The sequence below is a fragment of the Sphaeramia orbicularis genome, chromosome 11, assembly GCF_902148855.1.
Source record: "Sphaeramia orbicularis chromosome 11, fSphaOr1.1, whole genome shotgun sequence".
Classification (NCBI taxonomy): domain Eukaryota; kingdom Metazoa; phylum Chordata; class Actinopteri; order Kurtiformes; family Apogonidae; genus Sphaeramia; species Sphaeramia orbicularis.
The window spans coordinates 17036822-17061714 of NC_043967.1; the positions used below are offsets into that span (position 1 = coordinate 17036822).

The 24893-nt window shown below is 37.3% G+C and overlaps 1 protein-coding gene and 1 long non-coding RNA gene across 3 annotated transcripts; both read left to right on the plus strand.

Moving 5' to 3' along the window:
* On the plus strand, nucleotides 1–23871 carry gtf2h4 (general transcription factor IIH, polypeptide 4). Of its 2 annotated transcripts, none has more exons than XM_030147559.1 (14): nucleotides 1–123; nucleotides 368–486; nucleotides 2379–2483; nucleotides 5124–5255; nucleotides 9808–9993; nucleotides 12096–12204; nucleotides 13994–14062; nucleotides 14228–14311; nucleotides 16379–16556; nucleotides 18836–18966; nucleotides 20440–20487; nucleotides 20584–20662; nucleotides 23083–23144; nucleotides 23610–23871. In XM_030147559.1, the coding sequence occupies exons 2-14, from the start codon at nucleotides 368–370 to the stop codon at nucleotides 23718–23720; spliced, it is 1413 nt and encodes a 470-aa protein (XP_030003419.1). In that variant the 5' UTR covers nucleotides 1–123; the 3' UTR covers nucleotides 23721–23871. The 2 variants fall into 2 exon arrangements, with proteins under 2 accessions (XP_030003419.1, XP_030003420.1); XM_030147560.1 differs by having other exon boundaries at nucleotides 10–108.
* On the plus strand, nucleotides 20673–22036 carry LOC115428488 (uncharacterized). Its single transcript, XR_003936629.1, has 2 exons — nucleotides 20673–21396; nucleotides 21861–22036. It is a non-coding gene; the product is annotated as an uncharacterized LOC115428488 (long non-coding RNA).
* Nucleotides 23872–24893: the final 1022 nt, after the last annotated feature.

A 24893-nucleotide genomic window follows, 5' to 3' on the forward strand; every position in this document is an offset into this window, starting at 1 on the left:
ACCCAACATGGCCGCCTGACGGATCAGTGCATAGAGCAGCCGGATGACAACAGCACAGATGTTTTGTGCTTTAAAGTAGTTTTTCCCTCTGAAGATCGTTGATATTGTGTATGACTTTCAGCGGTAGGTAATGCTATGATTATAACCCGTTTGTGCTTTTTGTGGCTTTGTTATTTCTGTTGTGCATATGACATGTTTTCTATACATTGATAAAACCTAAGAAGTGATATCTGTTTGAATATGTCTTTTAGTCAAATAAATGTGCATTGTAGGGTAATTTGATTATTTTAGCTGTCTATGTGAGTTCAGGGATAATCATAAATCGTGCATACTATATATTTATGACTTCCTGATCTTTGTTTGGTAGATGATGAAGCTGCGTGTCCAGTTGCAGTGTAAGAATCTGCACGAATACCTGAGAGAGCTGAGTCCTGAGATACTAGACAGACTCTACAACCATCCAGCCACATGTCTGGCTGTCTACAGGTAAGTGCACATACTGTGGTGGAGTGACTACAGTCCCTAAAGTACAAGTGTGAGGTGTTCCGATTTCATTCAACTGTAGACTTCTACTTGACTACATCATGGATTCAGATTTTGTAGTGTTTTTTAATTAATAAGCACTTCTCAGGTTTCAAGTTTCATTGCATTCTTGTCCTTTGAAAACCACAAATTTCCAAATTGTTGTAATTGTAATAGCCCTGGAGTCGATGACACCTGAGACAGAGTGTAAGTAAGTAAGTAAGTAAGTAAGTAAAGCTTTATTTATATAGCACTTTTTAAAACAACATGTTACAAAGTGCTTCACATAAAGGGGAGATAGATCAAATCAAATTTTTAAGCCAGTTTACAGAAACCCAACAGAATCCTCCAGGAGCAAACACTTATGACTGGTGACAGTGGCGAGGAAAAACTTCCCTTTAACAGGCAGAAACCTGGAGCAGACCCAGACTCCTGAAGGATGGCCGTCTGCCTTGACCAGTTGGGGTTAAAGCGAGAAAGTAAAGGAGGAGAAAAGAGAGAACGATAGAGATAGAGAGAGACTGGGGGAGAGGGGGGAGGTAGGGGGAGACACAAGCACAGATAACTGAACTAGAACATGTATAGAACAGTATAATAAACACTATCGTAACTATATGGATAAGTGAGTAATGACGATAAAGGTGGAGAGAGGCAGGACCACAGCAGCAGGTCCAGAGATGATCTTAGGAAAACCTGTGAGTGTAGTTGCTCTGGATTCAGGCTTTATTAATGGACTAATCAGTCAGGACTTGTTATTACAGCCACAACTTACGCGGCTAAAACTTATCAACCAAACAACCACACAGCTGTACGTCTCTTTTCTTTTTCTCCCCACTCTCTGCACATGCACACACAAGGCCAAGGCACAGGAGCATAACAGTCACTGCATGAACATGAATACCCACATAATGCAGAAACACAAAAATACTCTTAACATGCTTAACACAGGGTATTACAGTATTGACGTTTGTGATTAACTGAACTGTTAACTTCTTAAAAACCATCTTGGATTTGCTGGATTACTGTAATGGACTTTATATGGGGGTTAGTGGGTCCTCCACTGCATGTCTTCAGCTGGTACAGACTGCAGCTGCATGTCTTTTAACTGGCACAAGACAGTTTGAGCACATTTCACCGATTTTAGCTTCACTCCACTGGTTAACCTTCCATTCCAGAATTCATTTTAAAATTATTACCCTGCTCGAAGGGGAGCCAAGGGGTATTGTTGTTTTTGGTTCGGTTTGTTTATTTGTTCACTGATAGACATCATTTTACTGCTACAATGAGTACTTTGACTTATCATGACTTACCTGAGTAGCTCCTTCAGCACCAGACTTTTACATCCCCAGTGTAATAAGAGCTAGAAGGAGCGACTCCACAGGTCATTCCTCCTCACAGCCATCAGACTTTATAACAGCTCTCAGTAAACCCCCCCCACTCCACCCCCATATCACACCATGTGCAACCACAATGTAAATAATGTACTGTTTAAATTTTAAAATTTTAAAATTCTAATTCTCTATACAAATATTTATATAAATACCAAATTTCTAATTTTCTTTTATATTAAATTTCTCAGTTGTTTGTTGATTTTTTTCTACCTGTCTTTATCTATCTATCTATCTATCTATCTATCTATCTATCTATCTATCTATCTATCTATCTATCTATCTATCTATCTATCTATCTATCTATCTATCTATCTATCTATCTGTCTATCTGTCTGTCTGTCTGTCTGTCTGTCTGTCATACTTTAAGTGCACAGTATGTACATATTTATATAATGCTTCGGAGAGTGCATAATGTTTACACAATCGGTGCTTTTACTTCAGCCTCTTCATTTTGATTTTCTGCAGAGAGCTCCCGTCTCTGGCCAAGAATTATGTGATGCGTATGCTGTTCCTGGATCAGCCTCTACCGCAGGCAGCAGTGGCATTGTGGGTAAAAAAAGACAGTCAGAAGTAAGTCACTTACCTTTCCTTTTTTAGCCATGTTGTCCGTACCTTGAGGTACATGAACTGCTCTCCTTAACTGTTATATAACATCTTTTGCCTGGAGCTTTAGCTGGACAGTTTGGGTGTGAACATCCACATAGTTCTCCAGAAATGGACGTAAAGAGTTCTGTCATTTGTTGCCAGACAGCTAGTCTTCTTTAGTGGAGAGAACAACTGTCTACACTTGAATTGCCAATTCTGAAACCTCAGTCTGGAGTTTCTTCTGATGCTGACTGACCTACTGACCCAACAGCAATGCTCTGTCTTCTCAGATGTGCATATTTGTTTTCATTTTGAGAGTACCATGTTTAGGAGGAAGGAGGTGGTTAGACTAGTTTAGCATAAAGACTGGAAGTAGCAGGAAACACATACACACCAACTCACACCTGTAAAGCTCAGGAGACTAAACCATTTTGTCAGTTAATTTTGAAATGAAATATATAATGGCAGTTGGTGGTTTTTGGGCCGTTTAAATACAGAATATTTTTTGATAACCAACAGCAGTGTTTTACAGAAGTAGTCTCCTTTAATCATTGTAATATTACTTTTATATAACTGTAACTAACAGCTATTTGATTGGACAATCTAAATCACCCGTAGGTGGTGAATGTGAGAGTGAATTGTTGTTCATCTGTTTATGTCAGTTCTACAATGAAGTGCTGACACATTCAGACTGTATCCCACCATTGTCCATTGGTATCTGGGATAGACTCCAGCATCACCTGTGACCCTCCAGAGGATTAAGCAACTTAGAAAATGAATGAATGAATGAATCATTTGTCAATAATTTTCATTTGTTTATCTTTGGTTTTGTGATTAGGACTCAGCTATATGAGCAAAAATGTCATCGTGATGAAACATTTCATATAATTATCACAATGAATGTTAAAGCCATCATTTCTTTACTATTTAGAGGTAGATTTTGTGCCCTGGGTGAACATGGAAGACTTTTGTGGTTTGAAGTATTGTAGTTTTCTTTTACTTAAAACTAGTGGTAGAACATGTGAAAGAATCTTTTGCGTAACATTTTTTTATCTTTAGCATATACAATGGTATGAATTAGAAAGTAGAATAATGAAACACTGAAACATTTATGAGAAATTATTACAGTATAATTGAAATAATTATTGCCCTGATCTCCAAGGAAAAATTATCATGATATAATATGAAAATTGTATTGCAGTATAGTGCAAAAATAGAGCTTGATTATTATAACTACCATTTTATCACCCTGTACTATTTGTTACATTACACAGGTGAACATGAGCTCCGTCATTTGGATGTAGGCTGATGTGGATCTGTAGTGAAAGCACTGAGTGGATGTTGCTTTAGTGATGACATGGACCCTTATATTGCCTTAAATATGTTTTCTACTCAGAAAATTACTATAATGTTAAGTCGATTTCATTCATTACAAGTTCCTCTGAAACAAAACGAATGCAGCAACCGCTGTATATTTTCACAAGGAAATGGACTGGATGTTTTCACTTTTCAGGTTCTTTCTAGTGGAACCTTTATAAATCCATTATTTAAATGAACAGAAACCAACATATATGTGTAATAACACAGCATCATATGTATTGAAAACATGAGCTAACCAGCACTTTTGTAATTTGTTTTCTGATTCATCTATTTAAAGTATGTAAGATTTAGCACATTTAATATCTGAAGCATTTATTTTCTAAGAAATTGTAGAGCTGTGTAATGAATGTGTTTGAGTTTTGGATGAGAAAGAATGTTTTTGGTTAAAGGTGCTGAGTGTAAAGTTTAGGTGGATCCTAATTGCAGAAATGATGTGTGTTTCGTTACTGTATGTTCACATAAAAATAAAAATCCTGTTTTCATTACTACAGAACGAGCCGTGTGTATCTACAGGGGGAACAGAGTCTGCCACATTATGCATGTGTCTCCATAAGCTCAGAATGAACTTTCTCTACTTTTTTTTCCCATTTCATAATAATCTAAATGTGCATTATTGTCACCAACTATGCTTGAATGTGGACCAGAGTTAATATTGTCTTAATTGAAAAGCCCACAAGGGACAAACCAAATGCTGGCTCCAACGAGGGCCTTTCACATTTTCTGCCACTACCGTACGGGAGGGGGAGTCGACAGGTGTTCAGTTAGTTCCTTTTTTTTTTCACCATTAGATGGCACTAAACACTGAACCCTTAATTTTCAGCATGCTGTAAACGCTGTCATGGTATAAACACCTGAGTAATAGCTCTCAGTTAGAAAACATTGTTCTACACTCCTACTGTACTACCAGATTGCTGTTACCTGTTAACCGTTGCTGCCTCCATTATGTAACGTTTGTTGTTGTCCATTCAGGACCTATAGATTGGCACCAATCTCACTATGTCAGATAAATGCAAGTAGAGCAAAATGTCATCACCTGAAAATGTTGAAAATCAATTTTTCACATTTACGGTAAAAAGAAATCACTTCCTGGTATCCAGCTTAATGAAATGTTTGCATGCTGAGCAGGTTTTTCTTCCATAAATGTGAAAAAAAAAACCACACTCCACATTTTTGTGCAATTTTCCACGGTTTAAGGTATCAGCAGTGCTTCTCATTGTGTGCATGTTTTTTGTATTCCACCTGCAGGGATCATGATGAATGCGTCTCAGTGTTGGCAGGCCTCCGCCTCTGGCACAGTCAGCAGCTGCAGGGTGGTCTGCAGGGATACATTTTAAATCCAGTGTTCAAAGACAACCTGAGGATAGCTCTGCTCGGCGGGTAGGTCTACCTGCTTTTAATCAGAGCGCTGCAGCACTCCCATCTCTCAACTCAACAATGAACATTCACGTACTGTCTGTGCAGCGGGTCATGCATTGTGTTAAACTGTATACTAGTAGTGCATGCTCTGTGGCTGGTTTCCAGCTGCAGACGTGGCAGAACATTAACCATAAACGCACCTGTGTAAAAGCTCATTCTGCCTGTTTTGAACATGTTTTACACAAACACACACTTACCTTTGAAGAAGCAGATTTATTAAAATATTTTTTCGTTCATTTCTTTCTTTGTTTGTTTGGTTGTTAACTCTCTAACAGCAAAACTATTAGTTGAATTCATACCAAATTGGGTTCATAGTTTGCTAGTGACCCAGAATAGATCTCATTACATTTTGGGAGCAGTAGGTCAAAGTTCAAATTTTTTGTGAATTTTTAAAATCTTTTTTTTTACCCATTCCTTATAATGGGTGAAATTTCAAATGTCTATAGCAGCAAAAGTATTGGTTGAATTCATACCAAATTGGGTTTATAGATTGCTAGTGACCCAGGATAGATCTGAGTACATTTTGGGAACAGTAGGTCAAAGTTCACATTTTTTATGAATTTCTAAAAAAAAAAAATTTCCCCCTTTCAGTTATAATGGGTGATATTTCAAATGTCTGTAGCAGCAAAAGTATTTGTTGAATTCATACCAAATTAGGTTTATAGATTGCCTGTGACCCAGAAAAGATGTCATCACATTTTGGGAAACATAGGTCAAAGTTTCAAGTTTTATGAAATTTTTTTTTTTAAAAACTGTTTTATTCCCATTTACTTGTAATGGTTGACAATTCACATGTCTGTAGCAGCAAAACTGCTGGTTGAATTCATACCAAATTGGGTTTATAGATTGCCAATGATGCAGAACAGATGTGGTTACAGTTTGTGAAAAGTAGGTCAAAGTTCTAATTATCTATGAATCTTTTTCTTCTCTCATTTACTTACAATGGGCAAAATTTTTAATGTCTATTAAAACATCAATTTTGTTTCAATTTTCTTCAAACTTGGCACATATATAGAGGCAATTGATATGCTGACATCACTGCATGCATAGACATGATGACATCAGCTGGATCAATGCTAAAATAAGCTACAATATGTGCAAAGGGCGGGGTTTGTTGTGCCTCATAGAGTGACCTATGAAATCAGCATAAAACATTAACATTAATCCGGTTGGTGGATTAACTGGCACCAATAGGACGTTTTAGGAACTATTGGTATCAGCACACCTTGGCTCAGATAGCAACCTTAGGCTAATATCAGGCTTCCAATCAGGAATCAGAGCTGGAAAATATTGTTAGTTTTAAATATGTTTACTTTATGCAGTATGTTTACATTGATATGTAGGGTGATATTTACGTTAACATTTAGCCACCCATAATTACCTCCGCCAAGGAGGTTATGTTTTTGCCAGGGTTTGTTTGTTTGTCTGTTTGTTTGTTTGTTTGTTTGTTTGTTTGTCTGTCTGTTAGTGTGCAACATAACTCAAAAAGTTATGGACAGATTTTGATGAAATTTTCAGGGTTTGTTGGAAATGGGATAAGGAAGAAATGATTAAATTTTGGTGGTGATCGGGGGTGGGGGGGCCCACGGGGGGGGCGCAGACCAGAAAATTTCATCAAAATCTGTCCATAACTTTTTGAGTTATGTTGCACACTAACGGACAGACAAACAAACAAACAAACAGACAAACAAACACACCCTGGCAAAAACATAACCTCCTTGGCGTGGGGGGGCCCACGGGGGGGGCCACTGATCAGCCTTGGCGGAGGTCTGCGCTCTCCGAGTGCTTCTAGTTATTTATGTGTTATTTAGGATTTGACTTCAGTGTTCACTTCACTATTACTCCAGCTTCTTCCCATCATCCAAAGACATGCAGTTCATCAATCGGTCAATCTAAATTAGCTGTAGGTGTGAATGTGGGAGAATATGAATGTTCTTCTGTATGTGTAATGTGATGTATCTGGGATAGACCCCAGCATCCCCACAACGCTCTTGAGGATTAAGTGGTTCAAAAGTGAATGAGTGAACATAGTTTATGTCCTGATTCAGTTTAGTCTATTTGCACAATTACATACAATCAGATTTAATATTACACATTGCCAGTGAAATGAATTAAAACACTGGCATTGATACAATTTAACATATACTGTAAAGGAATACAAAAACAAAACACAATGCAGCTTACAGTACAAGAGAAATATGTAAAACTATACATTATCACTAATTGGTCCTTTTCAGATGTTTTTTTAAAGGATAATGTAAATATTGGTTGAAATGAAGGATGTAGATTGCTTGAAAGAGATGCCCCTCTATATTTTAGTGAAGACTGATTAACTGAAGTCTGGCAATATGGAGGATGTTCAGTGAAGTTCAGCTCTTGTCTTTTTCATTATTAGATGAGCCTTTAAAAAATAACTATTGTTCGACCTTTAGTACAAATACTACAATTTAAAACACATTGCACACAATGTGTACAATACCCAGTCAATATGCAATAAAAGATTAAGTACAAATGTTTCTAAAAAATATTTGGGTGTAAATCAGATATTTATGAAATAAAAATGTAACAATTTTAGCTCATAAAGGTGAGGCAAGGCTTCAGATTCAGTGAATAGTTTTAAAAATAATTGACTGTTACAGATTAATTTTACTAAAAAATATGTGCATCCTTTCAGCACAGGCAGTTTATTCTCTGAAGCTGCTTTTATAAAATTAAAGCTGCCGAACTTTTTCCTTTTCTAGAAGCAGATATGGGTTTGTGTTTTTCATTATCTCTGCTCACCTGAAAGTCCATTTAAAACACTTCAATAGAATTGAAACTGAATATTAATCACGACCCCAGAGGTGTCCCTGTCAGGTTTTTTCTGTGTACTCATAACTGCTATAAGGATGGAGTCAGATGGACTTAAAAGATTATAGTAGGACTGTAGCCAACAGTTTTTATCATAGATTATTTTCTCAATGAATCAATGAATTGTTTTGTCCATAAAATGTTGGAAAATGGTGGCACATCATGTTAAAAACCCCAGGGATATTCAATTTATGGAGAATAATCACAATACAGAAGAACTTTGACTTTTTCATGGTTAAAGAATGGGGAAAAAAATAAATACAGTAATGAGAAAAAGAAAGTACACTGCCTTTGAATTCTATGGTTTTAAGTATCACAACATAGTAAAAAAAAACCAACAAAATACCACCATTATTTCCTTAATAATAATAATAATGAAGCAAAAAACCCCACTAGGTTACAAACAAAGTACAACTACTACCAGCTCTAGATTAAATGCAAACCTCTCTTTAGCCTTAGCTTAGGTTTTTTTTTTTTTTTTTATTATTATTTAATTCTTCTCCACAAAAACTCCAATTTAAAATGTAATCCAGTATTAACTTCACACTTAAATATGAGGAGGTTAAAGTTTTAAAAAAACCTGACTTTTTCAGATGGACTGAACAAAATAATTTAGTCCCTCGAACAATGTTAAGGGTAATGTAAGGTCAGGACCTTTTTTGTTGTTGATTTTTATCTGTGTTTTCCTCTATCGCTGTTATTTTGTGTAGATGTTTCTATATGTGTAGATATAGATCACAACACAATGAAAAAAAAGAATGAAAGTTGAGGGCGTTTACAATGATACTGATGCAGCAGAGACACTGCTTTGAAGCTCAACATTCTCTCATTCATCTTTCATTCTTGGTGTCAGTGTGTCAGTGTGTCATTTTTTTTCCCAATATATTCTCCTGAGACCCACCAATGCATTTTTGTTCTCTGTACAGGACAATAGTTCCACAGCTTTACTTAAAAAAAACACTGTCCACTGCAAAGTACATTCCATAAAAAAAATATCTGTAAAAACTGTTGCATCATGCTGATTGAGGCTAATTATTTAACCCTGTAATGTCAAATGTATCATATTTGATACATGAGTTTTGAAGCCCTCTACATGATCAATGTGATTTTTTTTTTCTTGAAAAACCTGCTGTATACAATTAGATACATGCAATACACAGATAATCCACCGGGGGGAGGAATATGTTCACCAGAGGCTTTTGCAGTGACACTACAAGACTGTCATTAATGAGGAAGGAGGCAGAACTTTGCCAATTTTGAAAAGGAATTACCTATTTCTTAGACGTGTTTGTGTTATATTATGTTTTTGTTTGTTCAAAAATAATAATATTTGAGCATTGAGACCTGATGTATCAAATATGATACAAAATTGAAACTCATACATGGAAATTGATATTTGAAAAAAGAAAAAAATTGGGCTGTTCAGAAGGACCAATAAAGGCTCCAGTTTCAAAGAACTGGAATTTTCTGTCAGGCTTTACAGGGTTAATATAAAAAAGCCCAAACCTTTACTTTCCTGCGTCTCAGGAGGATTTCAGACAAAGAATTATACAAAAAGATGTATCCACTGAGCTTGGCCATGCTACACAGAATAAAGTCATTGCGCTTCAGACACTGTGACGTGCGGGTGTGTAACAGTTTGTTGTGGTGTGTTGGTGCACAGGGGTCGAGCGTGGGCAGACGAGGGCAGCAGTCTCGGACCTGACCGCCACGCACGGGACATTGAGAGTCTGGACCGCTACGCCATGGAGCGCTGGGAGGTGATCCTGCACTTTATGGTGGGTTCCCCCAGTGCTGCTGTCAGTCAGGACCTGGCACAGCTGCTGGTTCAAGCCGGCCTCATGAAAAGGTAAAGATATAATACCAATATGTAGTTATGTTTATGAACTGGCACACTATGAAGGTTTGTAATGGGATGCAGTATTGACTGATTCAGTTAAGACCATGTATGAAAATGAATATCAACTCAAAATCCTGGAAACTGGGTGCATAAGAGACAAACCCATACTGACTACTACACCGTTAATACAGTCGAGGAAAAAAATTATTAAACCGCCCCGTGTTTTCTTCAATTTCTTGTTCATTTTAATGCCTGGTACAACTAAAGGTACATTTGTTTGGACAAATAACAAAAAAACAAAAACAAATAACAAATAAAAACAAATAACAAAAAAAAAAAAAAAAAAGCTCATAAGAGCTTAATTTCAGAACTGATATCTATCCATTTTCCATGTTTTCTTGGTAATAACCAAAATCACTTCAGTTCTTACATCAATATCTATGGCATCGTACTGACAAAAACAGTGCTTTTAGGCATTCTGTGTTTTCTTTTCTGTCTGTTTTAGTCACATGATGCACACAGGAGTTAGTACTGGATTGCATAACCATTGTTTTTGATGACTTTTGATGGTCTATTAATTTTTTCTGCAACTGTATTTGTGACCGTGTCAGAGAATAAGAAACGGATGGTACATGTACAAGTTTAACACATAAAAAGTGAATTATTTAATGGCTTTTTACGTTCCAAAACCATCCATAAACAAGATTCTTCTTTGTTGTACTTCTACTTTAGTATGATATAATATGAGCAAAATCCAACACAGATAGATGAATGAATGAATGCACTAGAAAAGCACTCAAAGAGCACAGACCTCCACCAAGGCAGATCAGTGCCCCCCCCCCCCCCGATCACCACCAAAATTTAATCATTTGTTCCTTGTGCCAGTATCATCATTTCCTGAAATTTTCATCCAAATCCATCCATAACTTTTTGAGTTATCTTGGACACGGACAGACAGACAGACAAACCAGCGCCGGCAAAAACATAACCTCCTTGGCGCAGGTAATTAATGAAAGAAAGAAAGGAAAGAGTCATAGTAGATGAACAAACATGAAATATCAAACTGAACTGGTCCATAATTAGACCATGAGGTCAGTTGGTATATTGAGTTTGTTCGCTGATGCGATGACTCATTATTGTATTTTAACTATATAACTTAGCTTTGTTTATCGTTATTTTTTCTACTTTATTTGGAGTACTGTTTGGGCCAAATGTCCCATGAATCTCTCATTTTAAAGAAATTTTTATGAGCAATTAACTTTGCTTAAAAAATGGTGATGGATTTGCCGGTTCGTCTTTATAGAAAGCCCGAACTTACATCACTATTTAATGTAAATCTGTGTCAGACTTGTGTTTACATGTATAAATATACACAACTAACTCAAGTTTTCTGTTAAAATATATCTTTTTTTCTATTCTTCTCAGTCACTCTTTTTCAACTAGAAAAGCACTTGACCTCCGCCAAGGCAGATCAGTGGCCCCCCCCAATCACCACCAAAATTTAATCATTTGTTCCTTGTGCCAGTATCAACATTTCCTGAAATTTTCATCCAAATCCGTCCTTAACTTTTTGAGTTATCTTGCACAGGGACAGACAGACAGATAAACAAACCAACGCGGGCAAAAACATAACCTCCTTGATGGAGGTAATAAGACACTCTACGTATTTCCGCTTTGTTGGTATAATAATCAATATTCAGAATTTACTTCCATCACTGCAGTCTACTTTCACATTTCCCATATTTAATACAAAATCACCTGAAAAGGGCTCTAGTCAGTAAAAACTAATAATACTTATAATACTAATAATACTGATTTCCTTGTAATATATTTGAAGTTGTGAGTATTTAGTGTTGCTGCTCAGTCTTTAAAACATGAAAATATGTTTTTTTTTTTATGTGTGTTAATTAATTATGATTGTTGATATTTATTATTGGCAGAGTGTCTTTATTAGTCATTTGTAACTCTGACTTGCACAGTGTTCTATCATTTCTGAACTTTTTTTCTGTCTTTTCTATCTGTTTGTGGCAAATAAGCCTTACATTCTGAGAACATTCATGAATGTAGGAGTATGGTTGATGTGTTCCACGTTCATTTTGTGTCTCCGTCAGTGAATCAGGAGAGGCTCCCTACATCACATCAGCTGGGTTCCAGTTCCTCCTCCTGGACACGGCCTCTCAGCTGTGGTACTTCACTTTACAGTACCTCAAAAGTGCTCAGGTACCTGCCTATTATCCTGCCACTTTGACCTGATTAGGTTCACATCATGTAGAGTGGATCAGACCGGTGGGCTCGTTGAAGCTCAAGAGTCCTTCCAGTGTGTGATTACACATCTCCGAGCAGAGTGGGCTCTAATCAGCTACACAAGCACCGGCAGGGATTGGATGTTGGGGGGAAAAAAAATTGTGGTAATCATTTCTAAGGTTTCCGCTCTCTACAAGGCTCTGGTTAATGGCCTGTGGTGCCTGATCAATGTCCTATTTAGGGGAAATAATGTATATCACAGGAGCGGAACGAATACTAAATAAAGGACAAAGAGAGTCTGAGTAGCAGTGAATTGTGATGGAGAAAAAAACAGTCCTTCTGTGACTGAGAAACAGTGAAATGGATCATTCAGCTCTGAATAACCAAACATTTCTCAGCAAAGGAGAAAATTAAGCAAGGCAAATAAGGGAACTTTATTTCCAGTCAACCCAATCGGGCTCCACTTTTCTTCTTTTGATGGGACTCATTTAAATATAATCACTAATTGATCAGTCATGCTCCACTTTCTGCAACCGCGACTTGAATAGAAAGAACAAATCCACACAGAATGGGAAATACTGAGAAATAATAGAAATAACTCATGTAATGCACACCAGGAGAATAATTATAGTTATTACCATCCATGCAATTGTGAAGCATCGATGCACAGGGGTTGGTCGTGTAAAATTTATAGGCAAAACGTAAGTATACAGTATGTTTTTTCAGCAATTTCAATTGAAAGTATAACTAGCTATTCAAGAATAAATGAAGAGAATTTAATATCTGTGGAAAAGTTGATAAAAGAAAATGAGATGAGGTTTTCTGACGATTTTCCAGACTTTAACCTCACCTGGTTCTTCTCCCCACTCACGTCCAGCAGAGGGCCTTTGGTGGCTGTTATTAAACTTGACTCAATATAAAAAATGTGTGCATGATAAAAATGAAACCATCATGTGTCTATTGAATCGGCAACTTTAAGGACAATATGCTCATCCCTCAGAGGGCAGAAAGGATCAGAGCATCACAGTAGAACAACAAATAACACTTTATAAAGTCTGGTGGTACAGACAGACACATGCACACATGCACTGTGCTGTAATTCTGTACTCCCACATGAGAATTCATCTGATCAAACTTTAATCTACTAATATATTCAATAATTATAAGGCTATAGCTAGTGAATAATGAGTTATTGACAAAGTATTATTGGAAACAGTGGGCCACTAAACAGATAAACATGACGCTGCCTCATCCACTGATGTTAGTCTTCAAATAAAACAAAGATAAAATGCACCATTTCAGAGAGCAAAAATAGTTTTAAATACTTGTTTTGTGTCAAACCCACAATAAAAGAGAACTGTGGATGGACTGTATTTACCATTTTTATGAACAAAAAAACTTTATTGTGAGAAATTGATGACTGTTTTATGACTAATAAGCTCAAACAAATACATTTCACGTCTCCTTCTCTTTGTTTTCTCCTTCGTTGAGCATTGAATTAGCTTTGAGGTGCTGATAACATACATTTTTAAGAAGAGCGGTGAACTTTAGCTTCTGCTGTTTGGCCACGTTGTGCGTATGGAATACTAAAGGATCCTTATCATGTTACACTTGAGCAGTTAGTATTGATTTATTTAAATGTGAGCAGGGTGGAGACTAGCGCACTCTGAGTGTGTGTGTGTGTGTGTGTTAATGGCAGCTGTTAGAGGCAACGATTTTAAAAATGTTGTTGTAAATTTGCTTCGATTTCCTTTGTGCATTTCAGTCCAGAGGGATGGACCTGGTGGAGATCTTGTCCTTTTTATTCCAGCTGAGTTTTTCCACTCTGGGCAGGGTGAGTGCACAGCTGTCTGTTTGTACTTAACTCTCAGAGGGAAGTGTGTGTGCGTACTTGAAAGCAGCATCACAGTGTCATTATGCAGTGGTGTGAGAGATTAAAATTCCTGCGTAGATGTGGTTCTGTTGTAGATATTGATCGCAGTTTGTCCGTACGCTGCAGGATTACTCGGTGGAGGGCATGAGTGAGTCGTTACTCACCTTCCTGCAGCACCTGAGGGAGTTTGGGCTGGTCTTCCAGAGGAAGGTAAAGGCACTGAGGAGAAAGAGGAGGATTCAATAACATATGTACCCCCACCTCCTCATCATGCGCTACAGATGAAGAGAAACTTTAATGATCAGCGTGGGTCAGCAGGGTCATGGAAACTGCAAAACAATAATGGCAGACAACGCACTAGACCTGCATCACAACTACATGAAGACATTAATGTTTTAAAATGAGACTATGAAACATATATAGACGACTGCAATATCTGTTTTAACATCACAGCAGCAGAGCGACTCAAACATGAGGAATTCCAACCAAACCTGCAAAAATGCAAATATTAAAAATACACTACCTTCAAAAGAATAAACATTTTGGAAAACTTATCCGGTAATCGCCCACGTCCCATGTAGTAATTATGAGATGCTATCTCCTAATGGCAAGAAAAGACCAAATAATTAGAGGATCAGCATGGCATAAAAAGATATAATGAGAAAACTGTCTCATAATTATAAGATAATGTAATAGACTAATGGCTGTCGCTTTGAACAATCCCATGGACTTGAAATGCCTGCACAGCTTCAGCATGCTAATAAAAAACCACATTCATCTATCCATTAGCACCCAGTTTCTGTACAATAATATCTTGCGGTGTCTTGGAGAAATAAAAGGAAGTTAAATAAAGTAGCTCTACAAAGCCTCTGGTAATCACCTTAAGTTTAACAACCTAATCATGACCAGATTATGAGATACACAGCGCCAGTCGGCTGATTTTTTTAATACATTTTTTTCTGTCATCATGAGGTTAGGATGAAATTAAAACATATACAGTAGAATTTGTGAAAGTGTATATTGCAATAGTATTTAAGACATGCCATGATATTGTCATGACAAATGGACAGTGATTTTTAAATTAAAAGTCTTAGGGTTTTTATGGGTTGAACTGAACATACATATTTATTTGTCATTCTCTTCTCTTCAAACACAACCAGAAAATATGTGCAGTCTTAAAAGAGACACAAAAAACTTAATCAAATTAGTTGTAAAGGTTAAAGGGACTATTTAGTGACACGTGTTGAATGAAACCTGGTATAAAGCATCAGAAAATTAATGCAATAAATTTCACTGTCTGAACAAAAGGGTTAAAGACATGTTAAATGCAAAGGGAGGTCACACTAAATACGACCTCTTTGGTTTATAGAAGCTGTTTTTCCCTGAAACTTCTGTTTTTACTGCTGAACATACTTCACATATAATCAGACTGAATGTTAATACAGACACAGAAATGTACATGTGTGGTCAGTAGAACTTTACTAAACCAACAAACCTAATGTTGGCCTCGGACTTTTGCACAGTGCTGTACATTAATCACATTTTGCTCAGTTCATAGGTCAGTAGACATCAGTGTGTTGCAATAAATATTGCCTAAACTTACTGTAAATATGACAATATAATGTCATGCTTAAAAATATTTATCGTTCTTTATTGGGTTGTCCTCAGATTATTTTTTAAATGAAGTGATTAATTGATTACTAAATGAAATGTCGCAAACTAGTCAAATAAACGTCATGTTATTTGGTTTGATTAACATAATAACATACAAAATTCTTAAATTATTGATCACAAAATGATAGTGAACATACAACTAATACCACAGATGATTTTACTGCAGAATTGTGATAGTTAAATGTTATTTTTCTCTTTATTTCCTCAGTTAATCAACAGTTGTTGTACTTCTGTTTTAGATTTAGGTCTGACTGTCAGTTCTTGTTCTGAATTGGATAATTTTATGCATGAGGAGTCTGGAAGATCAGTAAAATGAGTATAGAGCTACTGGTACCAGTCTGAACATCTGTTTCAAGTGTCACTGCAGAATGATAATGAACTCAAGACTAAGAAGTTATTCTTTTTCCTCAGTTTTTGTTTCAAATGTTTAACGTCATGGTCCGTCATTATCAAACTACACTGCATATTTTGTATGAACAAGAACTTGCTGCAGATTCAGTCAAGACCATGTGATTAAAACTAGAAAATTATGGGAGGAGGGTGAGGTGACTTTAAGTTTCATTATACAAACTGAATGTTGTTCATTTCGTTTTGTTTAATCAGAGGAAGTCGAGGCGGTATTACCCCACCAGACTGGCCATCACTCTGGCTGCAGGAGTCACAAGCAGCTCCTCCTCTTCCTCTTCCTCTTCCTCTTCCTCCACCTTGGGTTCCACTCCTGGTGCTGGAGACACAGGCTTCATTGTGGTAGAAACCAATTATCGCATCTACGCCTACACAAGTATGCATGCACACTGGAATTTGTCTGTTAGCCCTAATAAATCCATTTTTATGTGTGTTTTCAATCACTATTCAGAGAAGCAGCAGTAGGAAGACTAAAAGTACTTCCTATTTTTAGAGTTGTAGAGTTGACACCACAGTCCATTATATGGGAGATTCACCCATAAGTCGTTTCCTTTAATTAGATATTGCTTAAAGATGTGAATGTGACTTTTACGCCAAAACAAGTACTCACTTCCTACTAGACAAAGTTATTAGTTATGAATAAACCAGAAAAAGATGCATTCTTGTAAAGATGTAAGAAAAAAAAAAAAAAAAAAAAAGGTGTCTTAAGCGTCTATGTGCATGTATGTATCTACTACTAACAATGTTGCAAAGCGCTTTACAAAATGACATAAAAGCGGACAGGATGAAATAAGAAAGTGCATATGAAATAAACCAAATAGATCTGATCAAATTAAATAAAACCATGTCTGTTACTACTTTTAAAACAAGATTTAATTGAGGTTAGAAACCTAGTGCACCTTAAATCAACGAGTAGACAGTTCAGAGTAAGGGCTTTAACAGCAAATGCTCAGACACGCTTTATTAATTATATTCTGTTAAGCAGGGCTTCATCAAAGAATCTTAGTGGCTGAGCAACGTACTTCACAATCATAAGAAGGAAAATGTTTAATTACAGCAATTTCAAGCTGCATTGAATCAAAGCAACATGGTGGAGACTGGGGTTTATTCATCTTCTGAAGTGATGCACAGTTTGAGTTGTTTTTAGACACAGACTGTTGTAGAGTTACTGTAGTTTTGAGCTCACCAGCTGAGAGGCCATGAGCTGCTGTGAAGGCGCTGTGTCTGCAGTCAGCTGTCTTCGTAGTCTTCGTCTTCTGTAGCAATTTCTTCAAACATCTTCTCTGACTAAACTACTGGTCAGATTCATTTCAAATTTTATATGTAACTTCCTTGGGATAATGTCTACAAAGTCTGTTCACAGTTTTGAGAAATTAGGATTTTTGAATTTTTGCTAGATTAAATTTTTTTTTTTTAATTTGCCTTTACTTATAACGGGCCACATTTTGGTGGCTTATAACATAGAAATAGTGACGTATATCAGTATAGTTGCTATTGAGCACTGATAGGAAGTCATATATGGATTTTCATTTGGGTCCCTGATCTTTGATCTTGAGTGACCTTGAAGGGTCAAATTCATGGATGGATATAAAGAAATGTGAAGAAATGTTTGTGTAGCTGCAACCTCGCAAATTCAACTTATTGATTCTTGATAGAAAATGCCAGTGAGATACAGGGCCACTGGTCCTATTTTTTTTATTTTTATTCAGTCTCAGTTTGATTTTGGGTTAGTTAGTTTGAAGAATGGATAAATAGTTTTATTTTTATAATGAGGATTTCATTTATTCATTCATTTATTTATTTAAACCCTTGGAAAATGCATTTATGGAAATCCTAATTTTCAATGGTGCTGAGGTACATAAAACAATATGAATACAGACAGAGCATGAGGCATAAAGGAGTAAAAACATGACAAGACGTGGCAATAACAACTACAAGAATTTTCAGGTGTACAGTACTAAAATAAGCTCAAAATTTAAGAAAAAGAACAATTAAAATCAATAAAATTAGAAATGCAACCTTGAAAAAGTCTTGGTTATCTTATTTGACTAGTATTTATGTTTATTTAGTTTTATTACTAGTTTTTCAAGTATTATGATGGAAGTCTTGATTTAAGAAGGCACAATGACAGAATGTATGACATGAATATTTTTGTTGCGCTGTGGCAGGATTTTCATTTTCCTGCCTTCCTCCATTTGTGCTTTTTCACTCTGAAGTCTTGACTAAGACACACATCTTTTTATGGACTGTCTTCTTTTGTTAGGATTCAGTCATTTTAATACCATGTTGCACTTTCGCATGTGCACAAGTTCCACAAAAACAGCTTCTCTCGTGACAAACGTTGGCATCCTGCGCTCAGCCCAAGAGCGAGCCAAATAACGCAAGATAATAACCCCTTTACCCAAATCACAGTGGAGGGCTCCAGACCTGTTTAGGGCTAATTACAGTGAGTGTGAAGATCCGAAAGGTCTGGTCTATGTGAGACTACATGTACACCTCACAGTACAAATTTAGAGGGAGAAAAAGATGTAGGCTGAGTTTAACTGTAATTCTGTTTTTTGTATGTTTTAATAATTTTAGTCTTCGTTTAACGCTGGCTTTTACTGACTGCACTGATTTTTCTTTTGTGTGTCTGTGTATCCATCTGTGTTCCAGACTCAGAACTTCAGATCGCCTTGGTGGCTCTCTTCAGTGAAATGTTGTATCGTTTCCCCAATGTTGTGGTCGCTCAGGTCACAAGGGAGTCAGTGCAACAGGCCATTGCCAACGGTATCACCGCACAGCAGGTACTTACACACTGTGCAGACTAATCCAGTACTTACCTATTGCATCGTAGAGTAAGGCCCAGTCTCATTTCATCCCTTGGCCCCTCCCCCTTAGCCCTCCCCCTCCATTTTGCATGTTCACGTGAAGGGGTAGGGGTGTCCAGATTTTCAGTGAGTCAGAGAGGATGGGCTAAGGGGGAGGGCTGATTGGCCCTCGAAAAGGGGGTTCGAAAGATTCTGTTCAAATCATTGGCCAGATGGAGGTAAACACAGCAAAAAAGAGCAGCAGTGTAATGAAAAAAACACACAAATGTAATTATGTTTTTCATAAATAACTTAATCAAAGGGGTGGGTTATACTTCCTCCCACTCCTTTTCAAAAATGCAAATGAAGTCATACATTGTTTTCATGTAAATGTATAGGTTTTTGTTTGGGGTTTTTTTATAATCTGTTTCATTTATAAGGACAAAGTAGGTTTATTTTGTTTTGTTGCATATTCGAAATAAACTAAACTAAAACTAAATTTGACCAACCGTTGAATGCCGTTTCAATGTATCATAGACCACATTTCTGCGGTTTTCGGTTGATAGCCACAAAAAGATGCCCAAAGCCCATGCAACAGAGACGGTTACAGCTGCTGACGGCATGGGGAATTCTTTCGCAAACAAAGTTGTTGCATCTATTTATAGCGGCATTGATGACGTAACAGGTCTGGAAAGGTTGTCTCATTTTATAGGGGAATATTTCAACCGTTACCCCTTGCAACTCCGTTTCAAGGGGTAGTGCCAAGTGCAAGGGCCAAAGGGGAGGGGAACGGGAAGGGAGAGGGGTGTGAATGGGAATTGGGATTGGGCCTAAGGGTTTGAAGGTAAAGACACAGAACGCAGAGATGAGGATTACTGTACATTTTATTGCACTTATACAAAGTCAGCTGAAAGTCACGGTGCTGTGATTGGATGTCAGTTTAGTTTTCAGTTGCAGCAACATGTTCTGTTATTCTGAGCAATATCTTTTAATATATACAGGGTGGGGAAGCAAAATTTACAATGAACATTTAGTTGTTTTTTCTCAGCAGGCACTACGTCAGTTGTTTTGAAACCAAACATATATTGATGTCATAATCATACCTAACACTATTATCCATACCTTTTCAGAAACTTTTGCCCATATGAGTAATCAGGAAAGCAAACGTCAAAGAGTGTGTGATTTGCTGAATGCACTCGTCACACCAAAGGAGATTTTGGAGAAGTTGTCACCCGAATATTTGAGGAACACTTGCGCAAGTTTCAGGAAGCGTGTGAAGGCAGTTATTGAGAAAGAAGGAGGACACATAGAATAAAAACATTTTCTATTATGTCAATTTTCTTGTGGCAAATAAATTCTCATGACTTTCAATAAACTAATTGGTCATACACTGTCTTTCAATCCCTGCCTCAAAATATTGTAAATTTTGCTTCCCCACCCTGTATAACAAGTCTTTATTAATTTGTGCAGATCATCCACTTTCTAAGGACCAGAGCACACCCTGTCATGCTTAAACAGGTACAGTGACTCACCTGTTCTTGCCCTTCTGTTCCTTTTAATAATTATGAGTCTTGTTCCTTTAACTGTTCCCACTCTGTATCTTCTGTATCTCAGACTCCAGTATTGCCTCCAACCATAACAGACCAGATCAGACTGTGGGAGCTGGAGAGAGACCGACTACAGTTCACAGAGGGTGAGCACGGCCAGATATGTGTGTGTAGTGTGTATTTCTGGAGAATCAAAGTTCTTCTTTTGATCGCTGAGATTATTAGATTCCATCAGGTTTCACTGGAGGGGATCTGCAGCATTCTTCACATGTCCAGATCCATATTTTTCCATTCGTTGATACGAGCAGAGCAGCTGTTTGTGATTTATTTATGCCATACCAGCCTGTATGTGTCTTAGTCCATTCTCGGTTAACAGTGACAGGAAGTTCATACATGCCGTGAAACAGGCTGAGGGCGAATGTGTGAGCGGGGTCAGTGACTGACTGGCACATAACAGCTGGAGGCAGGTTTATTTCTTGGTGTGTTCATGTTCTGGGCTGATCCCTGGCTGCAGGATCAGCACCTTGGAGAGCTCCACAACGTACAGTGCTGACATCTGGGAAATATTTTACTCTTTACCTGCTTACTGTATCACATAATGGTGGACTTGGACATTCAGTTGTAAGCCCTAAACAGAATTTTGCAGGACGTCAGCTAAGGTCTGACCCTGTACAGCCAAAAAAAACCCCAAAATTAGACCCTTTTTTGTAATGCCTCTAGTATACAGTGCCCTGACTAAGTACTTTTACTTATTGTCCAGTTTTGAAGTACCGTCACCTAAGTGGTTTGATGTAATGTTATTTTTAGACATATTTTACTACATCTCAGAGGGAAAAACTATACTTTTTAACCGTATCATTTGGTGGTAGTTACTTCTAAGGTCAACATTTTTTTTTCACTTAAGTTTTTATTGAAATTTTTTACACATACATTTGACAAAACAACAAAAAACGAACAAACCAACATTGCTTGGGTACATTATACATATTTCAATACATTTGCATTATCCAGTCTTCCCACCATTCTTAGCTCTGTAAACAGTCCATTTGTTCCGCTTTTTGTCCATTTGAGCTTCCTGTAGTCACAGTCTGAGTCACCCTTTCCATTGTATATATTCCATCAATAACTGCAATCCACTGGTCCTGTGTTGGTGGTTCTGTCCTTCACCAGTTCCTTGTAATAGCTTTTTTGCAAGCCACTAAAAGTATCTTAACCAAGTATATGTCGTTTCCCGCTATATTTCCATCAGATAAGTTACAAAAATACAGTACATCACAGCACATTGGAATCTCATACCCCGTTATTTGTTTTAGTACTCTACACACCATTTCCCAAAACCGTAAGGTCAACATTTTACATAATAGTTGGTATACAAAGCTTCGAAACAATGATAAAGACTAATCCAGTGCTTTCCGACCTCTTTGTCGTCTTATCTTACAAAAAAGTAGTGTTTATGAATTAATACCTAAACATCTTGCATGGTTTTATTTCCATAAATGTCCAAATCATCCAGTATCTCATCTAAAAAAAAAAAAAAAAATCTAGGACGTGGGAAACATCTAAAAGCCAACAATAGATTTGTACATAGAACTCCGTCTCTAGATGTTGTTTATAATAACATATCAGTAAGAGGAACTAAAGTAATATATATTTACATTATTACTGTAACTACATTTTTGTCTTATAATTCTGTACTGACTTCTCAAGCAGGAGTTTTGCTTTGTTCAGTTACTTGGAAAGTTTTTACATTGCTATACTGGTACTATGACTTAAAGGAAAGGATCACATTACTTTCAGTATCTTGGAAGCAATAAAGGTTTTAATGCTGTAGCTCATCATTTATTTTCTCAAGACATCAGATTTCTACAGAGTAGGGGGGAAAAATTGATTTGTCCGCACATGGTGCTGTGAGGTGGTGTTGTGCTGTTCTGCTATAGCTTTAAAAACAATGATTAATCTGACACGTTTGTAGTCGACTCAGGACCTCTTCAGGAACCCCTGGAAATACCTGCAGGACATGCATTGTTTTATGGACGGAAGCTTAACAACAGTCAAAAATGAAAATGGCAAAATGGGGATAGTAACATCACTGGGAGAGCAAAAGCATGAGAGCAGTAATCAGAATATTTTACCACTCCTCATTGAATTACCATCATTAGACAATGACCTTTGAGCTGACCATATGTGACCATTTTTGGATCTTTTACAGTAGTTCACACTTTTTAATTTTACGGTGTTTTATGTTTAAGGGGATAGGATTAAATATCTGAGAAGAAACCTGCTTCAGAAGTGAATCAGAGGAGCCTGAGGTCTCTGCAGGGCTGCTCTGAACTGAATCATTTCTCAGGCTGTCCTCATTTGTCCTGCTGAAGGTTGTAACTGACAGATGCTGGCTTCGCAGTCAATAGAGCCAAGTATGAACTGTCTGACCCGTTGTAGGATGTAATGGAGAGGATGAGTATTGATGCCATGACGGCCTTTAACCTTATTTCTCACCTGTGTGTGTGTGTGTGTGTGTGTGTGTTTGTGTGTGTGTGTGTGTGTGTGATGTCGATGTCTCCTTTAGGAGTGCTCTATAATCAGTTCCTCTCCCAGACTGACTTTGAAGTGCTACGAGACCGAGCTCAGGTAGGAATGGGTTTCCCGTCTTTGTGACTGATTAACAAACTTAGCTTCCCTTTGACAAAGTGTTTGAGCATCAGAGTCAGTGTTGGTGGACTGTTTTGATGTTCTTTGTATACACTTAAATGGCCACCCACATCAACTGTATATCCTATTCCTCTTCACACATTCTCCTGTGATGATCCAATAATCCCTGCCGAGATTACTGCAGTCATCTCATCTGAACCACGTACTGTTTGCTTTCAACAATAGCCCTATAAAAGGATCATCCTCTTCATCTCCCTGACCTTTTCAGCTCACTGCCTCTCTGCGCCTGTTTAAACACATAATCATTATTAACTCCTCGTAGTAACAGCATTTCCTGGCAGCTGACCTTTGTGTGTCTTTAATGAACTCCCTGTTAGTGAAGCCTTGGTACTGTCACTACTCCGTTGGAACACTGCTCTTTTAATGAAGGTGTTTTTGCCGCAGGGTCTGGGCTGTCTGGTGTGGCAGGACGTGACTCACAGGGTGATGGTGGTGACCCCGCAAGGACACAGCGAAGTCAAAAGGTTCTGGAAACGGCAAAAGTCTCACACATAGCAAGAGGAGGACGACGAACAGGAAGCTACAACTCCACAAGTGATCAGAGTTACACCAGTGAAGCGTCACATGATGTCAGAGCTGAAAGAGACAGTGGAAAGAATATGAATATTTTGTGTTTATTAAGTGTATTTTGGATTAAATGGATTTGCTAAGAAAACTAAATCCTGTGAACAATTTCCTTTATTTAACTAGCTCTCAGATTCGCAGCCGTAATGATTAATGTACTTAAATCTGTGTAATACAAATACAGAGAGATTAGAACAACACTACTCAGTCCAAGGATATGTGGAAGGGATTTTGATGATTTGTAATTCAAGGCCTTGCATATTTACTATTGGATCAGTTTACAGAAATGCAACCAAAAGGACAGTGTTTCCATGTATTGATTGTGTTACAATGGCTATAAAAGGTATCCAGACACATTCAATTATTTATATTTTTAATGTTTACAACACGTATAGTAGATGTAATGTGACAGTACCCCCCTTTATTAGGAAACACCTTAAATCATCACTGGTTCAGACACTTAGATTCCATTTGAGGACATCAACAGTGTCACGTATGGCCAGTTAAGTTCAGCATTTAAGTTTTAGTGAGTGTTATGTGGAAATCTCTACAAGCAATTCTGAAAAGGCACTTGTTACTGAAAAGTCGATAGGGAGCATCTCAGGAGAAAACAATAAATGTCCTTTTTTTTAAGTCACTTCACACAAATAACAGATTTTTGAGCTGAATAAACAGCAGCACCGTTTCCATTTGGAGTTTGCACAGACATATAAAGCAAACAACCAAATAAAAGCCCAATATAGCAGCAGTAAAGCAAGATTTAGGCACTAAAGTTGTCAGCTATTTTAAAATTCACACAAAACTACAGTGGATTAACTTGTCATTCTTTGTACTTAGTGATAAAAGTCTCCTTGTGTTTTTTATTTTATCTTCTTAAACAAAGTACCTAGCTGATTATATTCCTTATCAGTTCTGGATGCAGGTTTAGGTGTGGATTCTGTTATTTTGTAGTGGTTTAGCTGCTTAAAAGTGTCCGTTTCTTGCTAGATCAGAATTAACAGTAGGGAAGTTAGAAGCTGTTGAATTCTTGGCTGTGGTTTTATTCATTTTAAACCATCATGTACAAGTCACATGTGGGCATCATCTAAGTTTGTGAAGGAAATA